Genomic DNA, 25,997 nt, shown 5'->3' on the forward strand with positions numbered 1-25,997 from the left:
GATGTTCATGTTTTTTCTGAAGTATTTAATGCAGAAAGTGTTTTAAACCTGCCTGTGTGATTGTTACCAGTTCCAATTGATTTCCAATAGCTTTCTGTGTACTCTGAAACTTCAGCTCAGCAGTCTGCAGTCAGTAATCTTTATCGGGCCTGCAGCTTTCCGGAGGCCTCCAATTAGCCTGGGTAAGGATTCTGACATCTCCACTGGAGGCAGCTCCTCTGAGGAAGAAGGGAGGGCTAGCATAAGGAGGAGGCCAGGAGTGGACAATCAGCCTCCAGGGGAGCCACTTTTGGGAGGCCAGGTGCAGGCACAAGGGGCGCAGGGCCAAGAGGTTGTCCAAGGTGGAAGGGGCCACAGAAGATGCCACTATCCTGCTGCCAGGGTATACAGGCGGTGAAGCAGCTACCTCAATATGACTGAGGTGCAGTGCCAAAGGAGGCTCTGTCTGTCAAGGGAGACAGTCAACTATATCTGTCAGATGATTGGGTCTGAGATCTCCCCTAACTACGTGGATGGACACCCCATGCCAGCGTCTCTCAAGGTCACAGTTACCCTCTACTTCTATGCCTCTGGCTCCTTCCAGGGCTCGGTGGGTGATCTTTGCGGTGTCTCCCAATCAGCAGTACTTATGTCAAGCAGGTTACAGACACTCTGTTCAGACGTGCATTAACCTTCATCCACTTCTGCTGCGACCAGGCAAGTCAGGCACAGCGAGCCAAAGGCTTCGTGCCCATTGCTGGCTTCCCCCGTGTCCAGGGTGCTATAGACTGTACACATGTGGCCATCAAGGTGCCAGCAGGTGAACCAGGTGCCTTCGTCAACAGGAAGGGCTCCCACTCCATGAACATGCAGATAGTGTGTGTGATCACAGGATGCTGATTCTACAAGTTTGTGCAAGGTACCCAAGCAGCTCCCACAATGCCTACATCCTCATACACTCCCAGGTGCCGGGGCTCTTCAGTGCTCTGGCTCGGCTAGATGGTTGGCTGGTGGGTGATAAGGGCTATCCCTTCAGAAGGTGGCTCATGATGCCTCTCCGCCGTCCAAGAACAGAAGTTGAGCAACGCTACAATAGGAGTCATGGCACCATAAGGGCTGTGGTGGAGTGAGCCATCGGTCTTCTCAAGATATGCTTCCGTTGTCTGGACCACTCAGAGCGCACTCCAGTACCCTCCAGATTGCGTCTCTCTGATTGTGCAGAGCACAGCATGCTACCACTATCTTGCGCTGGAAAGGGGGAATGCAGTTGATGATGAAGACCTTGACGCACTGGATGAGACTGCACATGATGAATCCAGCAGTTTCTCAGAGGATGAGGAAGCACAGAGCAATGATGAGGGGCAGCCCCCCAACCTGCTACTACACCAAGGAAGCAGGGACATCTGGGACACTTTAATCCAATGAACCTTCAGCGAGCTCCACACACATCGATCAGCAGGACCAGCATTGCCTGGTGCTTCCACACATGACATTTAGGTGCTACATCTTCCAACTCATCAGCTGCAACTAAAAGCTTAGTACAGAAACATCAATGTCCACTCAAACACTCATGATATGTCTGTGAAACGTACAAATGCAGCACAAAGGAAACACCCTCAGCCATGGTCAGAAAAGTGGACTACATTCCCACCAAAATAAAGCACACATGTTGCTCTGATGTACATAATGATATATTCCCTAAGCTAGGGCCAACACAAAATGACCTGTGACAAACCTGTGGAGTGTCTAATGTGCCCTATGCTTACGTTTGCGGGTGTTATGTCTTGATGCCACCCCATTGCTCAGAGTAACTTGTGAGACAGCCTGCTGACTCTGCTGTCCTGTTGACCTCGATGACCTTGGTGGGTGTTCTCTGGCTCGTGGAGCCTGTGCTGGCCCTACCTGGGAGGGAGTGGCCAGTTCCAGAACGGACATCTCCCCAGTTGTCCCAGCCTCAATGGATGCAACGGTCACTGGCAGAGGGGTGGAGGAGCTGCTGCCCTCATCCGGAGCGCCCTGAGAGGATCTCGCAGCGATGACAGGCAACTGCTGCGCTGACATGAGGTCACATTGGCCCTCCCTGCTCACCGCAGATGGATGGGCACCGAACAGTGACACTTAGTGCCCAGAACATCTCCCACATTGAGAATGACCATCTGTGGCCATTAGTGCTGTGAGGGCTTGCAGGTCAGAGCGTAACCCAATCAGGAGATTCTCAATTCGCTGGAAGCCCCTCTCCATGAGATTCGCCAATCTCTCAGTGGAGGAAGCCTGAAGCTCTGTCCTGAGGTTCATGCCATCACTGACACTCTGCCTGGATTCCTCCACCACAGACCAAGTGAAGCACACCCTCATGCAACCCTGCCAGATGCTCCCGCGCACCTGGCCACTTGTCCTGCAGCTGCTGCATGGCTGAAATCTCAGAGGCATATCATCACTGCCAGACTCGGCATGCCTGGTCCTCTGCAGTCGTCTGGGTGCTGGTGCCATTGGTATTCTCTGTCCATGCCATCTCCTCCAGCGATTGTGAAGTGCCCTCTCACTGTGCCCCTAGCCGATGTCATAATCCTCACCGATGTGTTTGTCACTGCGCTGGTGCCTGGCTCGCTGAAAGAATGTGACGCAAGTTGCAAGTGCAGGCCCTCAGGTGTGGAGGGGGGGCTCTGGACCTGTTGGTGACGGCCATGCGGTGGTGATGCTGAAATTAACAACAAGGACAGTGCATCAGTTAGTGTTCAGTCAGTAACACCTTTCATCCCTTTCCCCCCGCAGCCTCACAAGTCGCTCACCCTTCAAGAACCTAAGGAGACGAACGTTGGTGGGGTGGTAAATAGTCAAGAGGAGGCCCAAACATTACACGCACATACAGACAGACTGGTCAGATATCCTAAGGAATGCCACATGGAATGTTATGTGGATAAGTGTATGGTTAAGCACTTGGGCAAGACAAGCAAGGTACGGGAATACATGAGTAATGGTAGGACCGTGGGAAGTCACGACAATTACAGGGACCTTGCTAGGCAGACCCATTAAGGTAGCAGAACAGGAACATAAGGTGTTTAACAAGGTCAAAGCCAGACTTGCCTTTATGAGCCAAGGAATAGAATGTAGGAAAAGGAAGGTCATGTTGCAAGTGCAGAAAACGCTGTCGAGGCCACAGCTACACTTCTGTGCTCAGTTGTGACCTGCGCTTCATGAGAGGGATGGCACTGGAGTGAGGAGAGTGCAGAGGTTCCTGACCAGGATGTATGCTGGCCTGGAGAGTTGCAGTGATGATGAAACATTGCAAACACTTGCGACATTTGCTGTGGAGCACAGGAGATTGACAGGTCACATTATTGACCTTCATACCGTTATGAGGGGCATAGACCGGGTGGACAGAAGGCAACATTTCCCTTTGGCGCAGGGATGACTAACATGGTGACATTTATTTAAGTTGAGTGCCATGAGGTTGACAGCTGAGGTGCTGAGGACCTTTTGGACAGAGTAATGTGGGACGCACTGTCTGAAAGGGTGGTGGAGGTACAAACTCTCCTAAGATGAGACAAGTCTTTGGATGTGCAGCAGCGATGCCATGGCATGTTAGGCCAAGGGGAAAGTGGTCACAAATGGGATAAGGCGACTTTGCCAGGTGCTAGAGACGCGCATCCTCAAGGGGCTGAGGGACCTTTGTGTATGACCCACACGTCTGACTGTATCAGTCTGTGAATGAGCAGTGATGCAGCATTAATGTTTGCAGCAATCATCAGTGCTTTGGTTGGTGGGGAGACAGAGTGGATGGGACTGTGGCCCTCAAATACCTGGCCGCTGGACCCCAGCCTCGCTGACACCTGCCTCCTCCCCAGCTCCATGGTCTGCTCCTCATAAGTGGTGAGGTGCTGCAGCATGGCGTGCCCACCACCAGTCCACTGATGCTCCCGGATATTGCTCTGTTTTTGCCTGCAGAACAGAGAAGAGCATTTATTGGAGCTAATCGCTCATGTACTCTGCATGCCCTCGCCGCACCCCAATCACAGTGGCCCATCTGAGGCTTCCAGTGGCTCCTGTCCATACTATTGGTGATCAGTCGTCAGAAGATAGTACAGCTGGTCCCAACCCCCTCCCCCAACGCCCACCTTGGACACATTTGGCGTTCATCACTTTAAATAACACACGGGTATTAGAGCCTATGGCACAGAGGTGCAACTAGGTGCGGCGCTGAGGCCAGCAGATGGCACTTAGCCACGATACCTTGAGGCTCCCCTTCCACTATCTCATCACCATCAATATGACATGTGTTGGAGTTCTGAGTATGTGTCTAGCTGCTTCCCCTGCAGGTTGCCCCAGACTACTCAAATGCGACAAACACCAACATATGCTGCAGGAAGAACCCATCTTCTCCTCAACCACTAAGGCTGATATAAGCATGGTCACTATCTGTTTGCCCACCCAGCATGCGCCAAATGCCCAATGCAGTAACAACACTAAGACATGGGGGTAGGACCTCAAAGGCTAAGGCTGCCTGCTGGGTAAAATTGTCAAGGCTGACATAGTACTCACCCTTCCAGAGCACAACAAATCATTGAAGCTCTTGCGCCACTGTGTTCCTGTGCACCGCACAGCATCTTGAGAGCTTACAGCCTCCGCCACCTCCTGCCACGCCTGCCTGGTCACGTGGGGGGGCCGGGGGGGGCCGGGGGGGGGGGGGGGGGGGGGCCCTCCTCCTCCTCCTCCTCCTCCTCCTCCTCCTCCTCCTCCTCCTCTCATCCTCCAGAAACAACACCTCCCGATGGATTGACACTTCTTCCAGGAAGACAGCAAGGCAGGCATCGGAGAACCGAGGGGCACAGTGGCCCCCTGCTGGCCTACCCTGCAGCCTGCCCCCCTCCTCCTCTGCCCTCACCTCTTGTGGTGCCTGGTCGCTGGCCATGGTCAACAGCCTAAAGGAGGCTGCCTGGCCATTCTTTATACAGACTGGCGTTCCCCATTGGAACCAACGGTCTGAACAAGCCCGCCGCCGATTTGAATTTCCTGCTGAACACGGGAGTCTGAAACACGCTGGGCAGCCCTAATTGGCCCACCCATGCAAAATGGCGGCATGGCCGCTTTCGCCGGCGGGGATCGGCCCCCCACCCACCACCGATTCAGCCTAACAAACACAAAATTCAGCCCATGGTCTGTTAGATATTTCAGCTGTGGGTTTTGGTTCATTGTATCATTTTGCTTTTAACTAAATCCTAAAACAGGAGTTTGGCCTGTTTGAAAAGTTAAGTATCTGATATTTCACAGTCATCCAGGAGACATGAAGCATGGTGGGCATCCCATGTATTCTCCAGTAAATAATGTTAATTGCTAGAACTGGGCTGCACTAATCCAGAAACCTTAAAATAAATAAAGATGAAGTTTTTGTTCATTTAAAAAAAAATGTGATCACATTTGGAAACTATCATCGAGGCATTTCCAAAAGGAAAAGAAAGTCTTCAACCACAACACCTTGTGATTAAACATTCCAAGAAATGTAAGAAAGAGGAATAAAGGACTTGCACCTACATATTACATTTCATAACTTCATGGCATTCCCAAAGTTCTTTAGAGTCAGTGAAGTACCGGTGAAGTATAATCACTGTTGTAATGTCAGAATGCTTTGACCACTGCTTCACTGCTAGGAAGTTACACAACAACTGTACAGTACTTACAAATGTTTTAATCTATAATTCAGAGACACTGCAATTCCTGACACTGAACTAGAACAGGAACTCAGCACACAATCCCTCCACCAGCAATTCCCATCATCCATTGAACCCTCACCACTGACTTGCTTTCTCCCACTCACCACCCAGCTCCTAACCACACACTGCTCTGCTCCTAATCCCTTGCTATTTCCCACTTGCCACTCTGCTCCTGACTGCTCATTGTCCACCCTGCCCCATTCCCAAACCCTCGCTAGCAGCTTCACTCACCTCCCCCTTGCTACCTACTCCTGACCACTCACTACCTTTCGCTTGCTGCTGCACTTGCCTCCTCTTTGATGCCCTGATCCCTCTTACCACCTTGGCACCACAAGCGAGGTCTCAAGAGAGGGGGAGCAAACAGGGCAGTGACAAGGTAACAAAGGGTTTTTCGCGAGACAGTGAGTGAGAGGCAAGCTAGGCTGAGGGAGGGGAAATGAAGGGTTGGAAACGGTGGCAAGCAGAGCAGCAAGTGGGCAGACAGACAGAGGAGGAAATAGTTGGGAGCAGGGCAGTGAGAGAGGTGACAAGAGGGGCAGTAGTGGGAAGCACCGAGTGGGAAGGTGAGTGAGGCGGAGGGTTGGGAGTGGAGCAGCAATCGGAAGGCAGTGAAAATAGTGTTCTTCCTAGACTGAGTTTGATCTGCACCATCTTTGATGCAGACAGCTACTTGCAGCATCACTGGCAGTGACGTCACAGGCATTGTAACCACATGCATGGTGAGCGTGCTCTCTGCAGTTGTGGTGTTAGCAAACGCAGCCAGATTAAAAATGGTGGAGGAATCTTGTGGAGGTGATGATGACTGGAGAGCTGGCAAGAGCCCTGCATCACCTCTTTTAGGAAAGACCCACTGATAACTTGTTCCACTCAGGCACTTGACAAGCCAGCGGCAGGCCTTCCCTGGGATCAAAGATCCTTGTCAAGAGCTGTTGGCCAATCAGAGGCTAGCAACACTTGAACTGCAGCGCCACTAGTGATGCGGTGACTGCTGCCGGTATGACACCCAACCGAGGCCTAGGATTGTTGCTGGACCCCAAGTCAGGGGTGAGATATGGTGGGGAGGAGGGTCACCGAGGGGGAGGTAGAGGGAAAAGCAGCTCTCAACGAACCTCATTCCCAATGCCAGGTCCCTCAATTAGGCACTGAGTGCCTTTGAATGAGAGACCTGGGAACAGACAAGCAAACTCGTCAGTTGCCCCCCACCCTGCACCTGTCATCCACTCTCTTCCCCCCCACCCCACCACCCCCCCCCCCCGGCCACCGGCTAGGTTAGTATGAGCAGCAGCAGGATGAGGCCCTTAGGTGGACAATAATTGCCCACTTAAGGGCCGCAATTGGAAGTGGGGCAGGAAGGCTGTCAACAGGCCTTCCCATCATGAGCTTAAAGGGGCTGGAAGATGGAAGGTGCTGGGGTCCCCACCCCCCATCCTCCTACCCAATTAAATGCCCCCTAATATCAAACTCGCTACGGGGGAGGGCACAAGATTCCACACATTGAGTGGTCTGAGGATTCCAAAAGTGCTTCAGCAGAAGTTTACATAACAGCCTCTATAGAATCAATCTAATCTTTCTCTGGGTTATCACCATTTCCACTATGGAAGGAAAGAAGAAGCAAGTAATATTCTCATTTAAAAAAAAATAGTTCATGGCTGATAGAACCTAAACAAACATTTAAGACGTTTGAAGAGTCAAAGACTGAAACATATGTAAAACAAAACCAGAAGACAAAATTAATGAAAGCATCAGCAACAAAACTGTGATAGTTTGCAACCTGGTACTCATGGAATTGAGGCAACACACTCTGGAACCATTCCCTCTAGCCTCACTAGACCAATCTCATCTATTCCAAAGCCCTCCCCCCGTTATAAGCCTCATCCTCTGCCACTGCTCCCCAATAAGCCAATTTGCAGCTTTCCTCCTTAGCACTGTGGAAGTCCTCTAACTATACCCCTGCCCAAGAACTCAACTGAGAAATCCTTTGGTCACCTTGGTTTGTAGTCTGTCTCCCTCCTTCAAGCTGAGGAAGACTTTGGGCTTCAGTTCCTCCTCCTCCATCCCACTGAGATAGTTCTCGGTCCAAATCACAGGAACCAAGTTAAGTGAATTTTTTGCCACTATCCCTAGATAACACTCCCACATCGGTTACTTTGAACTCTTGTACTGGATTGTGCATTACATCTTTCACCTTTATGTCCACTGCCACATCTACATTCTCTCACCTTTCACATCCTCCATCTGGCTGCTAATCTTCTTCCGTGCCAATCTCATTGTTTCTATCTCTCTCTCTGCCTCCTCCACTGCCAGTGTCATCCGTTCATCTCCCTTTCCCTCTTCCTTCTCCCTCCTCTTCATTACCTTTTCCCTGTTGTCTCCACCATCTTCCCTCCTCTCCATCCTCTTATTCCCCTTTCTCAATCTCCTCTATTCATTTCACCTCCTTCCCTTTCTCCCAAACTTGTCTCTACACAACCCCACCCCTTCTTTCTCCCTTCCTCTCCTGATCTTCTGTTCCTTACCCTCTTAGTCCCTTTCCTCCTCCTCCCTCCCTTCATTTTCTTCTCTTTTCACACTTCCCCTGTCACCCCTTTTGCTCCCACATCTCCATCCCCTCCCCTTGCACTCTCTTCTCGGTCCTCCACTTCACCTCCTTAACATTCTTGGATAATGGTCCATTGTAAAAGAAGGTGGACAGCTCTGCTTATCTCCCTGCAACTTCTCATTCCCATGTTCCCCATGGATAAGGAATTCCCAAAGGAATGCCAATTACAACAGTGTAAAGTGTTCACATAAACTTTAAGTTTAATATAATTTAAAAGGAAAAAGTAAAGCAAAAATAAAAACACAGTAGAAAGTTTAAAAGTAATATAAACAAATGAACAAAACAAAATATAAAATAATATCTCCCAAAAAGTAAAATAAAATAAAAATCTTGGAGCAATTGTTCTGAACTGGCGGAACATCTCCTTAAGAAAGAAAAACTCAAAGCCTGTCGAGGGCTTTCCACTATCGCTATTTTTGATCACCTGGACTAAACTATGGAATATCTTGGGCTCGATAAATTTAAATAATTGTTGAACTCTTAATGATGTCCCTACACATCATCCATGAGAGCCTCCAATGATTTCAGAACAGCATGGAATACAAAATATTCCATTCTATCCATTCATTTTCACACCGCTCCTCCTAGTGAGAGTCGCTGTGGCAGTAAGCCGAGCAGGGCCAACTGCTAAAACTTCCCTTTCCTCAGCCACAGATTTCAGCTCCTCCTGGGATATTCCCAGGCCTGCCAAGAGATGTAATCCCTCCAGCGTGTCCTTGGTCAGCCTCGAGGTCCCGTCCCAGTTGGCCATGCCCACTACAGCTCCAGCAGAGGGAATCCTTATCAGATGCCCGAACCACCTCAACTGGCCCCTCTTGATCTGGAGGAGCAGCGACTCTCCTCCAAGGCTATCCAGATTGCCAAACTCCTCACCCTGTCCCAGAGAGTATGCCCAGCAACCCTGCAGTGAAACCTCATTTCCGCCACTTGTACCCACAATCATCCTTTCAGTCATTACCCACAGTTTGTGACCATAGGTGAGGATGGGGATGTAGACCAACTGGTAAACCGAGAGCTTCATCCTAAAACTCAGCTCCCACTTCACCACCACACACCAGTGGGGCGCCAGCAGAACTGCAGCCACCGCACCGATCTGCTGGTCAATCTCACAATCCCCATTGCCATCACTCACGATCAAGATGTCAAGATACTTAAACTCCTTCATTAAGAGAAGCTGCCACCCCAACCCCCCACCCCACCACCACCACCGCACCCCCCCTCTTATCTGGACAGAGCAACCCACTCTTTTCTGGGAGAGAACCATGACCTCTGATGTGGAGGTGCTGATCCGCATCCCAGCCGTGTCACGGTCACCAGCAAAACATTTGAGTGCGAGCTGGGGATCACAGTCGATGAGGCAAGAAGCACAACATCATCTGAAAACAGCAGAGATGCCACCCTCAAGCCCCCCAAACTGGATACTCACTGTACCTCGGCTGCACCTTGATATCCTATCTATGAATGATATCCTATCTAGTAGTGGAGACAAGACACACCCTTGGCAGAATCCAATGCCCACCTTGAACGAATTTGATTTAAAGCTGAGAATAAGGACACAGTTCTCATTCCATGAATGGAGGGACCTGATAGCACACACAAGTGGCACCAGCACCTTGTACTCATGCAGCACCTCCCAAAAATAACCTGAGTAATGCAGTCATATGCCTTCTCCAGGTCTACAAAACAGAGGTAGACCGGATTAGCAAACTCCCACAAACCCTGAAATATTTGTGAGAGGGCGAAAAGCTGACCCACTATTGCATGGCCAGGGCGGAATCCGCATTGTTCCTCCTGAATCTGAGATCAGACTAATGGACGAAGTCTCCTCTCCATCACTAGGCTTTCCTGGGAGGCTGAGGAGTTTGCACCCTGTATAATTGGAACACAACCTCTGGTCCCCTTTCTTAAGGATGGGGGGCATCAGCCCAGTTTGCCAATCCAGCGGTAATGTCCCTGCCTTCCACACAACATCGAAGAGGTATGTTGACCACAATACTCCAATTTTGCCCACTGCCTTGAACATCTCTGGATGAATCTTGTCCACCCCTGGGGAGGCCCCTGACCACCGCAGCGAGCTCAGCAACAGCGACAGATCCGATCTCATCAGTGGGTTCTGCCGCTGCCTCCTGTAGGGAGGGCATGTCCACTGGGTTGAAGCAATCCTCAAAGTCTTCCTTCTGCCTCTTGGCAATCTCCCCAGTTGTGGTCAGTGTTTCCCCACCCTTGTTGAGAACAGCTTGGGCGACATCCTGCCGACCCCTCCTAAGGTGCTGAATGGTTTGCCAGAACTTTGATGCCATCCGATAGTCAGTCTCCATGAGCTCTCCGAACTCCTCCCAAGCCCGAGCTTCCACTTCAGCGACTGCTGCTGCTGTAGCCCCCGTGGCCTGCTGGTCCCTCTACACTGAATCAGGAGACCTACCCACAAGCATTGCCTGGAAGGCCTCCTTCTTCCATTTGACAGCCTCCCTCATGACTGGTGTCCACCAGCAGGTGCCGCCACGACAGGCACCAATTGCCTTCAAGCCACAGCTTTTCACAGCTGCCTCAACGGTGGAGGTCTTGAACATGGTCCATTTGGACTCAATGTCCTTGAACTCACCCAGGATACAAGAGAAATTCTTCCAGATGTGGGAGTTGAAATAATTTCACACAGAAATTCCCAGGCGAGCCTCACAGCACGTTTGGGCCTCCTTTGACTGCGTGACCCACGTCCCAAGCGTCGAATCCAACTCACCAGCAAGTGGTGATCAGTTGACAGCTCCACCTCTCTCTTCACCCAAATGTCCAGAACATACTGCCTTAGGTCCATTGGCACAACTATAAAGTCGATCATCAACCTTCGGCCTGAGGTGCTCTGGTACCAGGTACACTTATGAGCATCCTTGCGTCCAAACATGGTATTCGTTATGGACAATCCATGACTAGCAAAGAAGTCCAGTAACAACTCACTACTCGGGTTCAGAATGGGGAGGTTGTTCCTCCCAATCATCCCTCTCCAGGGACCCCCATCGTTCGCCACATGAGCATGGCATCCCCCAGTAAGACTACAGAGTCGATAGATGGCACCCAATGCAGCACCAATCCCACCGTCTCTAAGAAGGCCGAGTTCTCCGAGCTGCTGCTTGGTGCATAAACACAAACAGCAGTCAAAATTTTCCTCCCTGAGACCTGAAGCCTCTTTGAGGCAACCCTCTTGTCCACTGGGACAAATTCCAATTGTGTAGCACCCAGCTGGGGTCTTGTGAGTATTCCCACACCTGCCCGAGGCCTCTCATGGGTGGGGGGGGGGGGGGGGGTCACTCCGGAATAGGAGAGAGAATACCCCCGATCAAGAACTTTGGTTCCAGAGCCAATGTTGTGTGTGGAGGTGAGACCAACTATATCTAGTTGGCACTTGTCCACCTCCGCCACCGGCTCTGGCTCCTTCTCCACCAGTGAGGTGACTTCCACATCCCAAGAGCCAGCTTCCATTGCCAAGGTCAAGTCCGTCTTTACCTGTCCCACCCTGGCTCACTGCCACGCTGGCATCGCACCCGACGCCCACCCTTTGCCTTACGGGTGGCGGGTCCACAAGATGGCTCCACGAAGCCATTTTGGGCTGAGCCCGGCCTGGTTATATGGGTGGCCCGGCCACCAGACGCTCACCGATGAACACCACCCCCAGGCCTGGCTTGGAAAGGGTCTTGGTATCTCTGTTCCAAGCAAGGTTCTCTGTTATTTTTAGAACCATTGTGGGGGTCTTTGATGAATCCATCTTTGTCTGGAACCTCACCTTGGACCTGTTCACCGAGGGAGACTCCACCAGGAGTTCCAGCCTCCAGATGACATAGTTCCAAGATTCATTGGGTCACACAAGCCCCCCCACCACAACAAGGTTACAAATCTCGAGGGGACATACAAAATATTGTGCTGCTCAAATCTGGCAAAGAATAGGCAGAAGGTTTATTTCTAGGATTTCCTGATTTTCCCCACTGTTTACCCTAGTCCACAACCAATTAATCTATAATATTTTGTCTTTTTTTTAGTATTTTTACAAATAATTAGTTTATCACAGTATTCTTGCAAAATGAAAGCAAAACACTGCAAAAGCTGGAAGTGACTGGAGCCTGGAATGCACTTCCTGAGAGGGTGGTGGAGGCAGATTCAATCGAGGCATTCAAAAGGTAATTGGATTGCTATCGGAAAAAAAAGAATGCGCAGGGTTTTGGGGATAAGGCAGGGGAATGGGACTCGGCAGAATGCTCTTTCAGAGAGCCAGTGCAGACTCAATGGGCCAAATGCCCTCTTTCTGCAATGTAAAGGGTCTGTGATTCTGTGATCTGAAAGAAGAACAGAAAATGTTGGAAATACTTAGCATGTCTGGCAGCTGAAGTTCTGAAGTAAGATTCTTGGCCTGAGATATTGGGTGGAATCTTGTACTCTCTCTGATGGTGAGCTTGGAGGCAGGAAAGACATGCTATAAGGCAGGGTGGTGACTTACTGGAAACCTGCTGCCTCCCTGCCTCTCCCAGAATTAAGTTCTGGGTGAAAAGGCCCATGGCCGAGCATCCTGCCCCACTGCCCATTGAGGCCTTTAATTGGCCAGTTAATGACCACTCACAGAATCACAGAATCACACAGTGCAGAAGAGACCCTTTGGCCCATCGAGTCTGCACAGACAAATGAGAAACACCTGACCTACCTACCTAATCCCATTTACCAATCCATAGCCTTGAATGTTATGATGTGCCAAGTGCTCATCCAGGTACTTTTTAAAGGATGTGAGGCAACCCACCTCCACCACCTTCCCAGGCAGCACGTTCTAGACCGTCACCATCCTCTGGGTAAAAAGGTTTTTCCTCACATCCCCCCTAAACCTCCTGCCCCTCACCTTGAAATTATGTCCCCTCATGACTGACTCTTCAACATCTGCTCTCTATCCAACCTGTCCATGCCCCTCATAATCTTGTACTCTTCGATCAGGTCGCCCCTCAGTCTTCTCTGCTGCAACGAAAACAACCCAAGTCTATCCAACCTCTCTTCATAACTTAAATGTTTCATCCCAGGCAACATCCTGGTGAATCTCCTCTGCACCCCCTCCAGTGCAATCACATCCTTTCTATTATGTGGCAACCAGAACTGCACACAGTAGTCCAGCTGTGGCCTCACCAAGGTTCTATACAACTCCAACATGACCTCCCTCTTTTGTAATCTGTGCCTCAATTGATAAAGGCAAGTGTCCCATATGCCTTTTTCACCACCCCACCAACATGCCCCTCCGCCTTCAGAGATCTATGGACACACATGCCAAGGTCCCTTTGTTCCTCAGAACTTCTGAGCATCATGCCGTTCATTGAATACTTCCTTGTCAAATTACTCCTTCAAAAGTGTATCACCTCACACTTTTCAGGGTTAAATTCCATCTGACATTTATCTGCCCATTTGACCATCCCATCTATATCTTCCTGTAGCCCAAGACACTCAACCTCACTGTTAACCACCCAGCCAATCTTTGTGTCATCCGCAAACTTACTAATCCTACCCCCCACATAGTCACCTATATCGTTTATATAACTGACAAATAATAGGGGACCAAGAACAGATCTCTGTGGTACACCACTGGACACTGGCTTCCAGCCACTAAAGCATCTTTCTGTCATCACCCTCTGTCTCCTACAACTAAGCCAATTTTGAATCCACCTTATCAAATTACCCTGTATTCCATGTGCATTTGCCTTCTTTATAAGTCTCCCATATGGGACCTTGTCAAAGGCTTTGCTGAAATCTATATAAACTACATCAACTACACTACCCTCATCTACACACCTGGTCACCTCCTCAAAAAATTCAATCAAATTTGTTAGGCATGACCTCCCTCTGACAAAGCCATGCTGACTACCCCTGATCAAACCTTACCTCTCCAAGTGGAGATAGATTCCCTCCTTCAGAATTTTCTCCAATAGTTTCCCTGCCACTGACATAGACTCACTAGCCTGTAGTTCCCTGGCTTATCTCTACAACCCTTCTTAAGTAGCGGAACCACATTAGCTGCTCTCCAGTCCTCTGGCACCTCCCCCATGGCCAGAGAGGAATTAAAAATTTGGGTCAGAGGCCCTGCAATCTCCTCCCTTGCCTCCCTCAGCAGTCTGGGACACAAATCATCCGGACCTGGAGATTTGTCCACTTTTAAGCCTGCCAACACCTCCAATATCTTGTCAATCCCTATATCAATTTGCCTACGACCCTCATAGTCTCTCTCCCCAAGTTCGATACTGAAGGGCCTCATCCAGCCACTGCTGGTATTAACCCAGCTGCAGGTGGACCTGTCACTATGTGGCATGCACGGCAGCTAAAACCATGTGGCCAGCTTGTCATCTCCTGCAGGGGGCGAGGGGAGTTACCTCAATCAAAGGTAATTCAGTGCCTGATCAAAGGACTGGCCATTGGGACAGGGGGCCTTCTAGCGCCACACCCCACGCCCTTGCTGCCGACCCATCCTGCATCCCTCTCCCCATGAAACCCTACCCCGCAAAACTGCCCCACACATTACTGGTCTATGGCTGGGCTGCTCTGCGATTCTGGGACTCTGGTGCCTGTTCATCTGGCAAGCAGCCACAGCCTCCCCAGTGGCGCTGCTGAGCACAAGAACCGCTGGCCTCTGAATGGCCTCTGACTGGCTGGCAGTTCTCGATAGGCGAAACTTCTGCCTCTGGGGTCTTGATTCCAGGGGAAGGCCTGCCACTGGCCTTGCCACTGCCTGCTTGGCTTTTGCTTTGGCAGGCTTTCCTGTACAGAGGTAGTGTGGATCTCTCACCAGCTCTCCAGCTGGCAGGCGAGACCCCTTATGTCTGAACAAGATTCTGCCCATTAACTTTGTTTCTCTCCTCACAGATGCTGCCAGACCTGCTGAGTATTTTTGGCATTTTCTGTTTTTATTCTTAAAAAATTGATGTATGTCAAGCAAAGCTAAAATCAACCCTGCAATGTAGTACACAATGTACCAATGCTTTGCAACCTACCACTTCTATTCCAACAGGTAGGCAATTCATCTTCGGTGAGGTAATTGAGAGGCTTTCACAATGACTCAGAATGGCAACAATGAGGTGTAATTCATGGAGCTAATGGGGGACAGAAAGGGAATAATCCATTTTTGAATGTAGCTGATGGCAATTTTCCCAAAGACAACCCTTAATATTTCCGTAAACATCAAACCAGTTTTTCCAGATTCTGTCAGGTCTTTTATCAATTAAAAATTATTTTATGGTAAGCGAATCTAAAATAAGATGCTAAGAGAGAACACTTGTTTAAATGCAGTTAACACTCAGCTCCAAATGAGAGTTCTTATATTTTAGATGCACAATTCGATAGTGCTGTTTAACATTTTTGAAGAGCTAGATAAGCATTTCTGCAACAGAGTGTGAGAATAAATTTATTCCAAAAATACTCTAAATTAGGCAATGCTCAATGATTATACACATTCCAATGAGAAAGAAAAATTCCAAGGGGAGGGCCCACCATCCATGGTTAAATAAAAAAAAGTTAAAAGACAGTATCAAACTTAAAGAAAAAGCAAATAATTACGCAATGACGGGCGACAGGTCAGAAGATTGGAAAGAGTATAAGGAGCACCAAAGAATGACAAAAAAAATTAATAAGAAGGGAAAAATTAGAGTATGAGAGAAAGCTAGCTAGTAATATAAATAGGGATAGTAAGAGCTTCCATAGATATTTAAATTAAAAGAAAGAGTTAACAAAGTGAGCAGTGAGGAATTGATAATGGAAGGGAGATGGCGGATGAATTAAACAGATATGTTGCTTTGGTCTTCACTATAGAGGACACAAGTAACATCCCAGAAATAGCTGTAAATCAGGAAATGGAAGGGAGGGAGGAACTCAGGAAAATTAAAATCACCAGGTAAGTGGTATTGAGCAAATTGTTGGGACTGCAGGTTGACAAATCTCCAGGTCTAGATGGACTTCATCCTAAGGTCTTGAAAGAAGTGGCTTGTGAGATAGTTGGTGCACTGCTTTTAATTTTCCAAAATTCCCTAGATTCAGGGAAGATTCCATTAGATTAGAAAATAGTAAATATAATCCAGTTATCCAAAAAGGGAGGGAGACAGAAAGCAGGAAACTACAGGCCAGTTAGCCTAACGTCTGTCATATGGAAAATGTTAGAAGCTATTATTAAAGCTGTTATAGCAGGGCAATTAGAAAAGTTCAAGGCAATCAGGCAGAGTCAACAAGGTTTGGTAAAAGGGAAATCATGTTTAACCAATTTATTGGAGTTCTTTGAAGGAGTCACATGTGATGTGGATAAAGGGGAATCAGTTTATGTACTATACTTAGATTTCCAGAAGGCTTTTTGATATCACATCAAAAGTTATTGCAGAAAATAAAAGCTCATGGTGTAAGGGGTAGCATATTGGCATGGAAAGAAGATTGATTAGCTAACAGAAAGCAGAGAGTTGACATAAATGGGTCTTTTTCTGGTTGGCAGGATGTGACGAGTTGTGTGCCACAGGGATCAGAGCTGGGCTTCAACTTTTTACAATTTATATAAATGACTTGGATGAAGAGACCAAAGGAATGGTTGCTAAATTTGCTGATGACACAAAGGTAGATAGTTAAGTAAGGTGTGAAGAGGAAATAAGGAGGCTACAAGGTGACATAGATAGGTTAAGTGAGTGGGCAAAGATCTGGCAAATGGAATATAATGTAGGCAAATGTGAAATTGTTCATTTTGGCAGGAAGAATAAAAAAGAAGCCTATTACCTAGATGGTGAAAGATTGCAGAGCTCTGAGATTCAAAGGGATCTGGGTGTCCTAGTGCTTGAATCACAAAAGGTTAGTATGCAGGTACAGCAGGTAATTAGGAAAGCTAATAGAATGTTATCATTTATGGTGAGAGGAATTGATTACAAAGGAGGGAGGTTATGCTTCATTTCTACAGGGCATTGGTGAGACCACATCTGGAGTATTGTGTACTGTACTGGTCTTTAAAGGAAGATGTAAATGCATTAGAAGCAGTTCAGAGAAGGTTTACTAGACTATTACCAGGAATGGGCAGGTTGTTTTATGAGGAAAGGCTGAACAGGTTAGGCTTGTATCCACTGGAAGTTAGAAGAGTAAAAGGCGACTTAATTGAAACTTTTAACATCCTGAGGGGTCTTGACAGGGTGTATGTGGAGAGTTTCCTCTTGTGGGAGAATCTAGAACTGTGGGTCACTGTTCAAAAATAAGGGGTCGCTCATTTAAGACAGAGATGAGGAGAATTTTTTTTCTCTGAGGGTAGTGAGTCTTTGGAACTCCCTCAAAAGGCAGTGGAAGCAGAGTCTTTGATTATTTTTAAGGCAGAGCTAGATAGATTCTTTATTAACAAGGGGGTGAAAGGTTATTGGGGACAGGCAGGAATGTGGGGTTGAAGTTACAATCAAATCAGCCATGATCTTATTGAATGGCATAGCAGGCTCACCGGGCCGGATGGGGCCTACTCCTGCTAATTCGTATGTTTGTATGTATGTTCGTATGGTTCTGTACAGATCCTCATTTACACCAGATGTACAGAAATGTTTTATAGATGGCACGAGAGAAGTGATTTGAAAAGGTAAAAATGTATTTTAAAAGTTTCAGAACACAGCACTGATGTCAGAATTGGGACACAGCTTTAGACCATAGTGGTATTAAAGCTATCATATTGTATACTATAACATGGTTACAGTTATAGTTACAGGATATTTGCAATACATAATTTTATAGAATATTGTAATATTCATATGCTGTACTGCAGTAAAACTTTAAAACAGGTTACTGTGATTCAACACAAAACTATTAAAGCATGACATTTTTCATTTAAGGTAAATTCTCCCATGACTATGCCATTATGTGACACTCCAAATTTATAGGCTGAAATTGATAGTGTCAATATTTGAAAACTATCTATACAGGTTTACAATTTTCACCTCAATGTTCTTCCAACAATCTGAGGGTAAAAAAGAGACTTTCTTTTTATCTTTTGTGGCTGTGAAAGCAAAACAACAGGTCAGGTTCTCAAATAAGAGAATGTTGCAAAAAAAAGGAACATTTCCTAAAAATAAACCATTTTTGCAATAATGCTTGTACTATAGTACATAATAAAACACCAAATCTGCTGTGGCAATATCTGACAATATTTTCCCACTTTATTTTTTTATTCTACACCACAGGTAGGTAGAAGATTCATTGTGTGATTCATTATACAGATAACACTGTCTCAAAAAAACACATGTCTCAGCTTTTGAATTCAAAATGTTAGCTCTTAAGGACAAGTAAACTAGCGTCAGTTCAGCTATCAGGTATAGATTGACCCAAACCAGCCCAAGCCAAATCAAATTTAGATCCAGATTGAAATCACCAAGGTTGCTGTTGTCTAATAGAATACCACAAACAAAAAGCTTGGCTCAACTCCTTTGGAAATAATAGCATGAATTAAATTGTATTTGTACAAATCCAAACATTTGAGCTCAGTAAAATGTTAAAATTAGGCTCAACCACAATAGGTCCTGCTGGTTCCATCTAACTCACAAAACTCAGATTAAGGCCCAGGTTTTATGATGCTGCAATATCCTTTTTTTTCCCGGGTGCTTTTTGTAGGTCTTTGTTGAACTACAACCACAGGCATGTTTCCTGCATTTGGACTTCTGTCTTAAAAAATCTCTACACTAAACAGACTAACTGTATGTAATTAATGTATCTAGTTATCATATTGGAAATTCCAGAAAAATCCAGTGAAGGCTGTTTTAATTTTTATGTATTATCTTGGTTTACAGATATATACTGTATAATGTTCAATAAGTGCAGCAATATATTTCACTTGTCACTTTAAAGGCTGCATAATAGTCCAGACTAAATAGAAATACTATTGCCACGATTATTTTGCTGTATTCTTTGGCTCACATATACACTAAAATACCATAAACATCATTTAGAACTCCTTTGATATTATATAAATAAAGATACAGTACATACAAATCGAAGAAAATACTAGACACCTCTGTAAGACAGTAAATTTCTGGATATAAATAAGCAAATATTTTGTTATATACCTACATTTTTAAACAGTTCTGTTACTGTAAAACTATTACATTTATTTCTTTTCACAAAAATCAGTTAACATTAATATACACAATCTACACAAAATTAATACTTTTCTAGAAAGACATTTAGTTATATCTGTTACAATAATTATGCAACTGTTACCCCAGAATCACAACTAAGGGGGCAATGTACCTAGAATAAAATGTGGTGCTCACACTCCATAATTTTACATTGTGACAAAAAGCACCAATACACAGTGTAGCTACGAGAAAGGTTTCCGCACAGTCTAAGTAAGTCTACATTGATAGAGTTACATTTACCTCTATGGGTTAAAATCACTGCACATTGTCCACAGTACTCACAGTTCAGAGATTGCTGAGCTCTTTCAAAGGAACATACATGCTGAGGCTCACTTGTAAGTACAATATGTATTTAGATTGTGTATCTCTTAAATAATTATTTCTAATAAATACTCACTGGCTAAAGAATGGGTTTACAGATTGCCTGACAGTACTGTAATGTGTTGCACAGATCTTTAAACAAAACACATTTGTTGTACACAGTAACCAGTTTCGGGAGAAAACATTGTTGGTAATGGTAAACCAAGCTAATTTAACCTATTACAAATCCTGCCCCAGTCGTTCTATCTCGTCAATGAGGAAGTCGATGTCAGATTTTGTAGCAGCTGGGTTTGAGATGACCATTCGGAAGAAGTTTGCTTTATCTCCTTGAGGCTGGTATCCAACCATTGTAGTGCCACATTCCATCATCTGTGCTTTTATTTTTGGTGCAATCTGATGCAAAAAAAAGGAGACAATGGTTTTTAAAGTTTTTTTGGTGAAGAACATTGTTCAAGAGAGACATAAACAAAAGACTATCCACCAATATTTGTTGAATTATTTCAAATGGGAATGAAAAGACACAAAGATAAAAATAAAGAAGGATATTTGTTTCATTGTATTCGTAGGCAGTGTCACCAATTTTGTTTAGATTTTAATTTCATCTTGCAAATAATTCCATTGATGACATGCAGACTATTTTCCCTGTCTCTGGTGAAAGATATTAATATTCAATATCATTCTACACCACAAAATCAAACCATGCACTTTATCATTGAGCTGTAAATCGTATGGAACATATAATGTTACACCAATGTGTAATCTTTGTTTAATATCTGCACATTACCTGCATACCAGGAGAAGACAGTGGTGTCGTGGTAATGTCACTGCACTAGTAAATCCAGAAGCCTAGGGTAATGCTCTGGGGACATGGGTTCTAATCCCACCTTGGCATATGATGGAATTAAATTCAATTAATAAAATCTGGAAAGCTGATCTCAATCACGGTGACTGTAACAATTATCATCGATTATTGTGAAAACCCATCTGGTTCACTAATGTACTTTAGGGAAGGGAATCTGCCACCCTTACCTGGTCTGGCCTACATGTGACTCAAGACCCACAGCAATGTGGTTGACTCTTAACTACCCTCTGAAATGGCCTTGCAAGCCATTCCATTTGAGGGCAATCAGGAATGGGCAACAATTGCTGACCTTGCCAGCAATGCTCACATCCCATGAGAGAATAAAAATATATATTCTTCAAGGTGACATAATGGTACACTGCATTGGTACTTCAATTGCATCATCACTTGTCATTCCCAAAAAAGATTTTTCACTGCAATTGGAGGATGTCGATAGGAACCAATCATGTCAGTAGGAAGGTATGATTAGAGGCTGTCCAAACCAGACAGATGAATTTGAGGAGAACTAAAATATTTTTAATTGGTCTCATGTAAAAATGAGGCAGTAAGATTTTTATTTGAGCTAGTAGTTTCTGAGAATCACTGTTACAGGCATTTTAATTCAAGGCTTGCTCTCAGAGATATTTTATATAAGAGACAAGTTGAAAGGAACCTTTGCCCGACTTTGTTTTGTATGAAAGTTTACTTCAGTGTAATTACGTTAACTCAGTTGGTGGAACAGTCGGGTATGGAACTAAAGAGGCCAATGCACACGCAGTGATAGGAAAGGGTTGGGCTGACAATTAGTGGCTGGGAAAGCTGAGAATATGGGAAACCATTTTATTCTGATTGAGAGACTGACAAGCTGTGAGCAGGAAGGCCTGCAGTAGAAGGCTGTAGCTGAGGACAAGAGAGGAAGGAGAGATAGGGAGAGAAATCATGGGATATTGGCATCTATTCATAGGAAAATTGGATTTTGGGATTTGGGGATGGAATTGCAGGGATGGAATCATGAGGATCAGATCACGAGGAGGGTTAGGTCGTAGTGGGGGGTCTTATCACAGAGGGTCAGATCATAGTGGGTGAGTTAGATCTCGGGGGAGTGGGGCCGTCAGATCGTAGGGGGTGGTCAAATCTTGGTGGGTCATGGACCAGATCACAGGAGAATCAGATTATGGGAGAGTTAGATTGCGGGAGGAGGGCCAGATCACAGGCAAGTGTCATATTGTAGAGCAGTCAGATCACAGGCAAGGGTCAGATTGTAGGGGAGTCAAATTACAAGGGAACACAGGCTCATTAACATGTTTAAATTACTCACCTGCCCCTTAAGAGTGAGTTACTAACCAACCAATCCCACAAACATGCTGTGGGGGGCGTGCTCACGACAAGTTGGGATTGGGCTTCCCATTTTTATGAATTTATCCCATGTTCTGCCTACCCTGGAGATTGTTAAAATTCTTCCTGAAAAGTGGGGTAGGAATGATGGTGAGCTTCCTTTCATTTAAACAAATTACACTGAGGCTCTCAGATTTATGATTTTGTTTCTGAGGACTGCTGTATTTTGTGTTGCAGGCTTTTGGTTTGTCTGCGTGGGAGGTGTAGTGCCTTGGTATGTCTTGTGACAGCTGTTTTATGTTTGTTATTCACAGTTAAAGTCCTTTTGTTACCATGGAGAAACTGGCAAAAGAACCCATGCCAGCTGTTTTAAAGCAGTCAACATCCATGGGGAAATATGAGGATTAACATTCATAACTAATAAGCGTGTAATAGCTGCCTTGAGACTGGAGGTAATTAATCAGATGCATCTGAGAGCAGAAAATTCATCTTCCAGTGACTGTTCCTGAAAACTACCTTTTGTGAACTTTACTGATTTTAAGCCATTATAGTGTTTAATTCTTATTGTTTTATTTCATGTAGGCCAGTACTTTCCTTTGACATTTTCCATCCGTTATTTTAATAGATGATGATAATCCATTTATTGTGACATCGAAATCCATACTAACTTATTTCATTTTCAAATTTAAAAGATATCTAGCCCTTCCATGGTACATTACTTTTTGGTTGAAATGGCCAATTACAGTTGCCTAAAAAATGTTATAAAATGCAGAACATTATCAAAACTTTTCAGAGCACTCCCCTGATCCCCTTAGCAAATAAATCCCACTTCAGCATTCCTGCCACCATCATAGGATCATAGAATGATACAGCACAGATGGAGCTCATTTGGCTCAATGTGCCAGTGCCGGCTCTTTGGTAGAGCTAATTAATTAATCCCACTTATGTTCTTCTATTTGACATAAACAAACCAACAGTACGACAAGGATTGGTAAACAATAATGTAGGTTCTTTATTTGAAGATAAGGCTATATACATACAATGTTAACTGGGAAACTATGTACACATATCTGCTCTCAATCACTGCCACTGTAAACTGAGTACAGAGTCATGGGACTACTACATCACATCATGTTTTGGTGGTAGCGATTGACAGACATTTATGAAATGCTCCCTTAAAGGAACATATACATCATAGCCTGAATTTTACCTTCGGCAAGTGTGCATGATTGGCGGTCCCAGGAGCGGTCAGAAAACGGGCCCCCAACTGCAATCAGCCCCTGACCGCAATTTCATGCTGGCTGGCCAATTAACAGCCAACCAGTGTGAAATGCACACTGAAAAGCTCAGCGCTGCCGGGGCGGAGGTGAGAAGAGGGCGGTCGATGACGTTTCCACGGCAGCGGGTGAGCGCTGTGAGAGAGCTCCCCGAAGGCAGACAGTTGCCTCAGGGAGCTGCAGACCTGAAAATCATCAACTAAAAGTTTAAAAAGCTGCAAAAAAAAAATGTCCATGCATCACAATCAAGCACCTGAAAAAATAGCTGATAAAAATGCTGTCCACAGAAATTTATTTTTATTTTATTTCAGAATGGATATTTCATCCTGGCCTTGGATGAGGTTTGATGAAAAATGCAAGGGCCTTAAGGTTGGGCGGGCCACGAAAAATTGGAGACAAATTAACAGGTTTAATTTCCCTCTTAATTGTCGGCGAGCGCACTTCCAACTTTTGCACGCGCCTGTCAAGTGAAATATTGTGCAATTGCACAATGGCGTCGGGATGCTCGCCTAACATCTTCTCACGTGATTTTACGCCTAATCAGGTCAGGTGTACGCCCGCCTATGGGACATAAAATTCTGCCCCTCACAACATTCACTGCTCTTATCCCTTAGTCCTATAAAGTTTTCCCCTTCAAGTATTTATCCAGTTCTGTTTTGAATGTTACTATCTGTTGTCAACACTGATTCAGACACAGCTTTCCAGATCACAACAACTCACTACTGAAAATGCTTTCCTCATGTCGCCTCTGGGTCTTTTGACAATCACCTTCAATCTGTCACTTCTGGTTACTGACAATCCTGTCACTGGAAACAGTTTCTCCTTAGTTATGTATCAAAATCATTCAGGATTCTGAACACCTCTGTCAAATTTCCTCTTAGCCTACCTTGTTCCTATCTTTTTAAATTCAACAGTTATAATCTGCACTTTTATGTAAGCTTCATGCTTTCTCTCTACAGTAGATGTGATTAATGATTCAAAAACCTACACCTCAAGTGATCATCGGTCCCTGCAGTGCAAACCCTTAACTACATCTATCACAGGCTGTTGGCCAATTTTTGTCATTTTCTTTAAGCTGGAAGGATATGCAACTGGTGGCCATTACCGCTGCAGAGTCTATGAAAGACAAACACGGCTTCATTGTCAGCTCTACCACGTGAAGATTGTTCAAGAAAGAGTTGAACATTTACTGGTATGAGACAGTAAAGGGAATATCATTCAGCATGCATGCAAACAGCGATGTGAATTCACTTGACAAGTAGGCATGTTATTTGCAATCATTAGAAGTGTTGCTAAAATTATTGCTAAAACAAATACTTTTTACACATCAAGTCTTACAATTTTACAAAAATTTCAGAATTTTACCTTGCCAAGTTTTTCCTTCCTCTCCTCACAATCAGGCATATTTCTGAAACTTGGTGGAATGTACCAGAAGCAAACATTGGTGTGCTCCGGCTACAAGAGAAAGGGACAATGTTGATTTAAAAACTCTTGCTTTAATATTTGTTTATAAAAATTGTGAACCTATCAGTATAAACACACAGGACCTAAAATTCCTACAGCACTGTTAAACTGAAATCCAATGGGATTATTAGAGTTAAATTCTTCCTCAATCGATAAATATGCAGTACCACGTCACATTCTTCCGAAGAAGCCCTGTAGGTTGACCACAGAAACACAGGCATTGAACAACAGGCGAGGCTGTGGGATGTGAAAGCCTAGTCAAAGGGAAGAGCTTGTTTTGAAAATGGTAGGATTTAGGGAGACAGTTACAAAAGGCAACAGCCATGTGGCTGAAAGAGGAGCCACAGATGGTAGAGCAGAAAGCGTGGGGAACAAAAGTATCTACTTATCATTACATTAAAGAAAGTGGGGAAGAAAAAAGTGGCTAATGACAGTCTGAATAAAAATGAAGGAATGGGAGGAGAGCAAATGAAAATCAGTACACTTACTTCTGCATCAAATACCATTTGATATCCATCCCGCTTTTTAATTTTGTTGTACAGGTACATTGCCAGGTCCAAGCACTTGTTAATTTGGTTTTCAAACCCAACTGTACCCTGTAACAAAAGGTATAACAAAATTATTAAATATTAATTCATTAAGCATGGTGAACTTAAAACCATTTTTGATAATCCAGTGTGCATGAAGCAAGAACAGTGGTTTTAAATTACACAAGCATTCCCATTACCGGCAATAATGCTTCAAGGGAGCCAAATATTTTGCATATTATAAGCAAAATATAGTACTCATTCCAGCGAAGAAATTGAAAGAGATCGCAAAATAGAAATGATATGCTTAAGTTAGGATAAATTCATTTATGAACCAAGAACTTACTTATCTATAGCACCCCTCTCATATAAATATATTGCAGAAAGTTTTATTGTGCAGAGGGGGATTAAGGGGGCCCAGAGCAGGAGGGAGAAAAAGGTTGGGATTGGGGTGATGGGGGTGGGTGAAAGAGGTTGGGGGTTAATGCATGAATTAAACTTAGTAAGAGAATGTGAAATGGCAGATCAGAAACAATGGAGTATCAGTGGGATAGGAGCTCAATTAGAAATAAAACAGGAGGGCTGGCACCGGGCAGGAGTTATTGGATGAAGTGGAAGCAGGTAGAGCAGGTGAACAGAAAACTTTGGTTTTGGACAGGAAAACGCCTAACGAAGTCTTTACATTCACTCTCCAAACTAATAATGAAGAGTGCAATGCAGGTGGGTGAAGGGTGGTTGGTATAAAGAAGAATTTAGAGTTTCAAGTAAAATGATGGTGGAGTTTGAATTCCAGTTGCACTAAAATTTC

The 25,997-nt window shown here is 45.3% G+C and overlaps 1 protein-coding gene across 1 annotated transcript in view; it reads right to left on the minus strand.

Annotated features, from left to right (window-relative positions):
- Positions 1–18,431: 18,431 nt before the first annotated feature.
- LOC121285191 (glutamate decarboxylase 1) overlaps positions 18,432–25,997 on the minus strand; it is a 67,883-nt gene continuing 60,317 nt past the window's right edge. The window contains exons 14-16 of the mRNA XM_041201455.1: positions 25,151–25,258; positions 24,564–24,653; positions 18,432–20,138 (exon numbers count right to left, since the gene is read on the minus strand). Coding sequence (XP_041057389.1) covers positions 19,965–20,138; positions 24,564–24,653; positions 25,151–25,258 — 372 coding nt within the window. The 3' untranslated portion in view covers positions 18,432–19,964. The remainder of the gene's footprint in view (positions 20,139–24,563; positions 24,654–25,150; positions 25,259–25,997) is intronic.

Source organism: Carcharodon carcharias, chromosome 12 (genome assembly GCF_017639515.1).
Source record: "Carcharodon carcharias isolate sCarCar2 chromosome 12, sCarCar2.pri, whole genome shotgun sequence".
Classification (NCBI taxonomy): Eukaryota; Metazoa; Chordata; class Chondrichthyes; order Lamniformes; family Lamnidae; genus Carcharodon; species Carcharodon carcharias.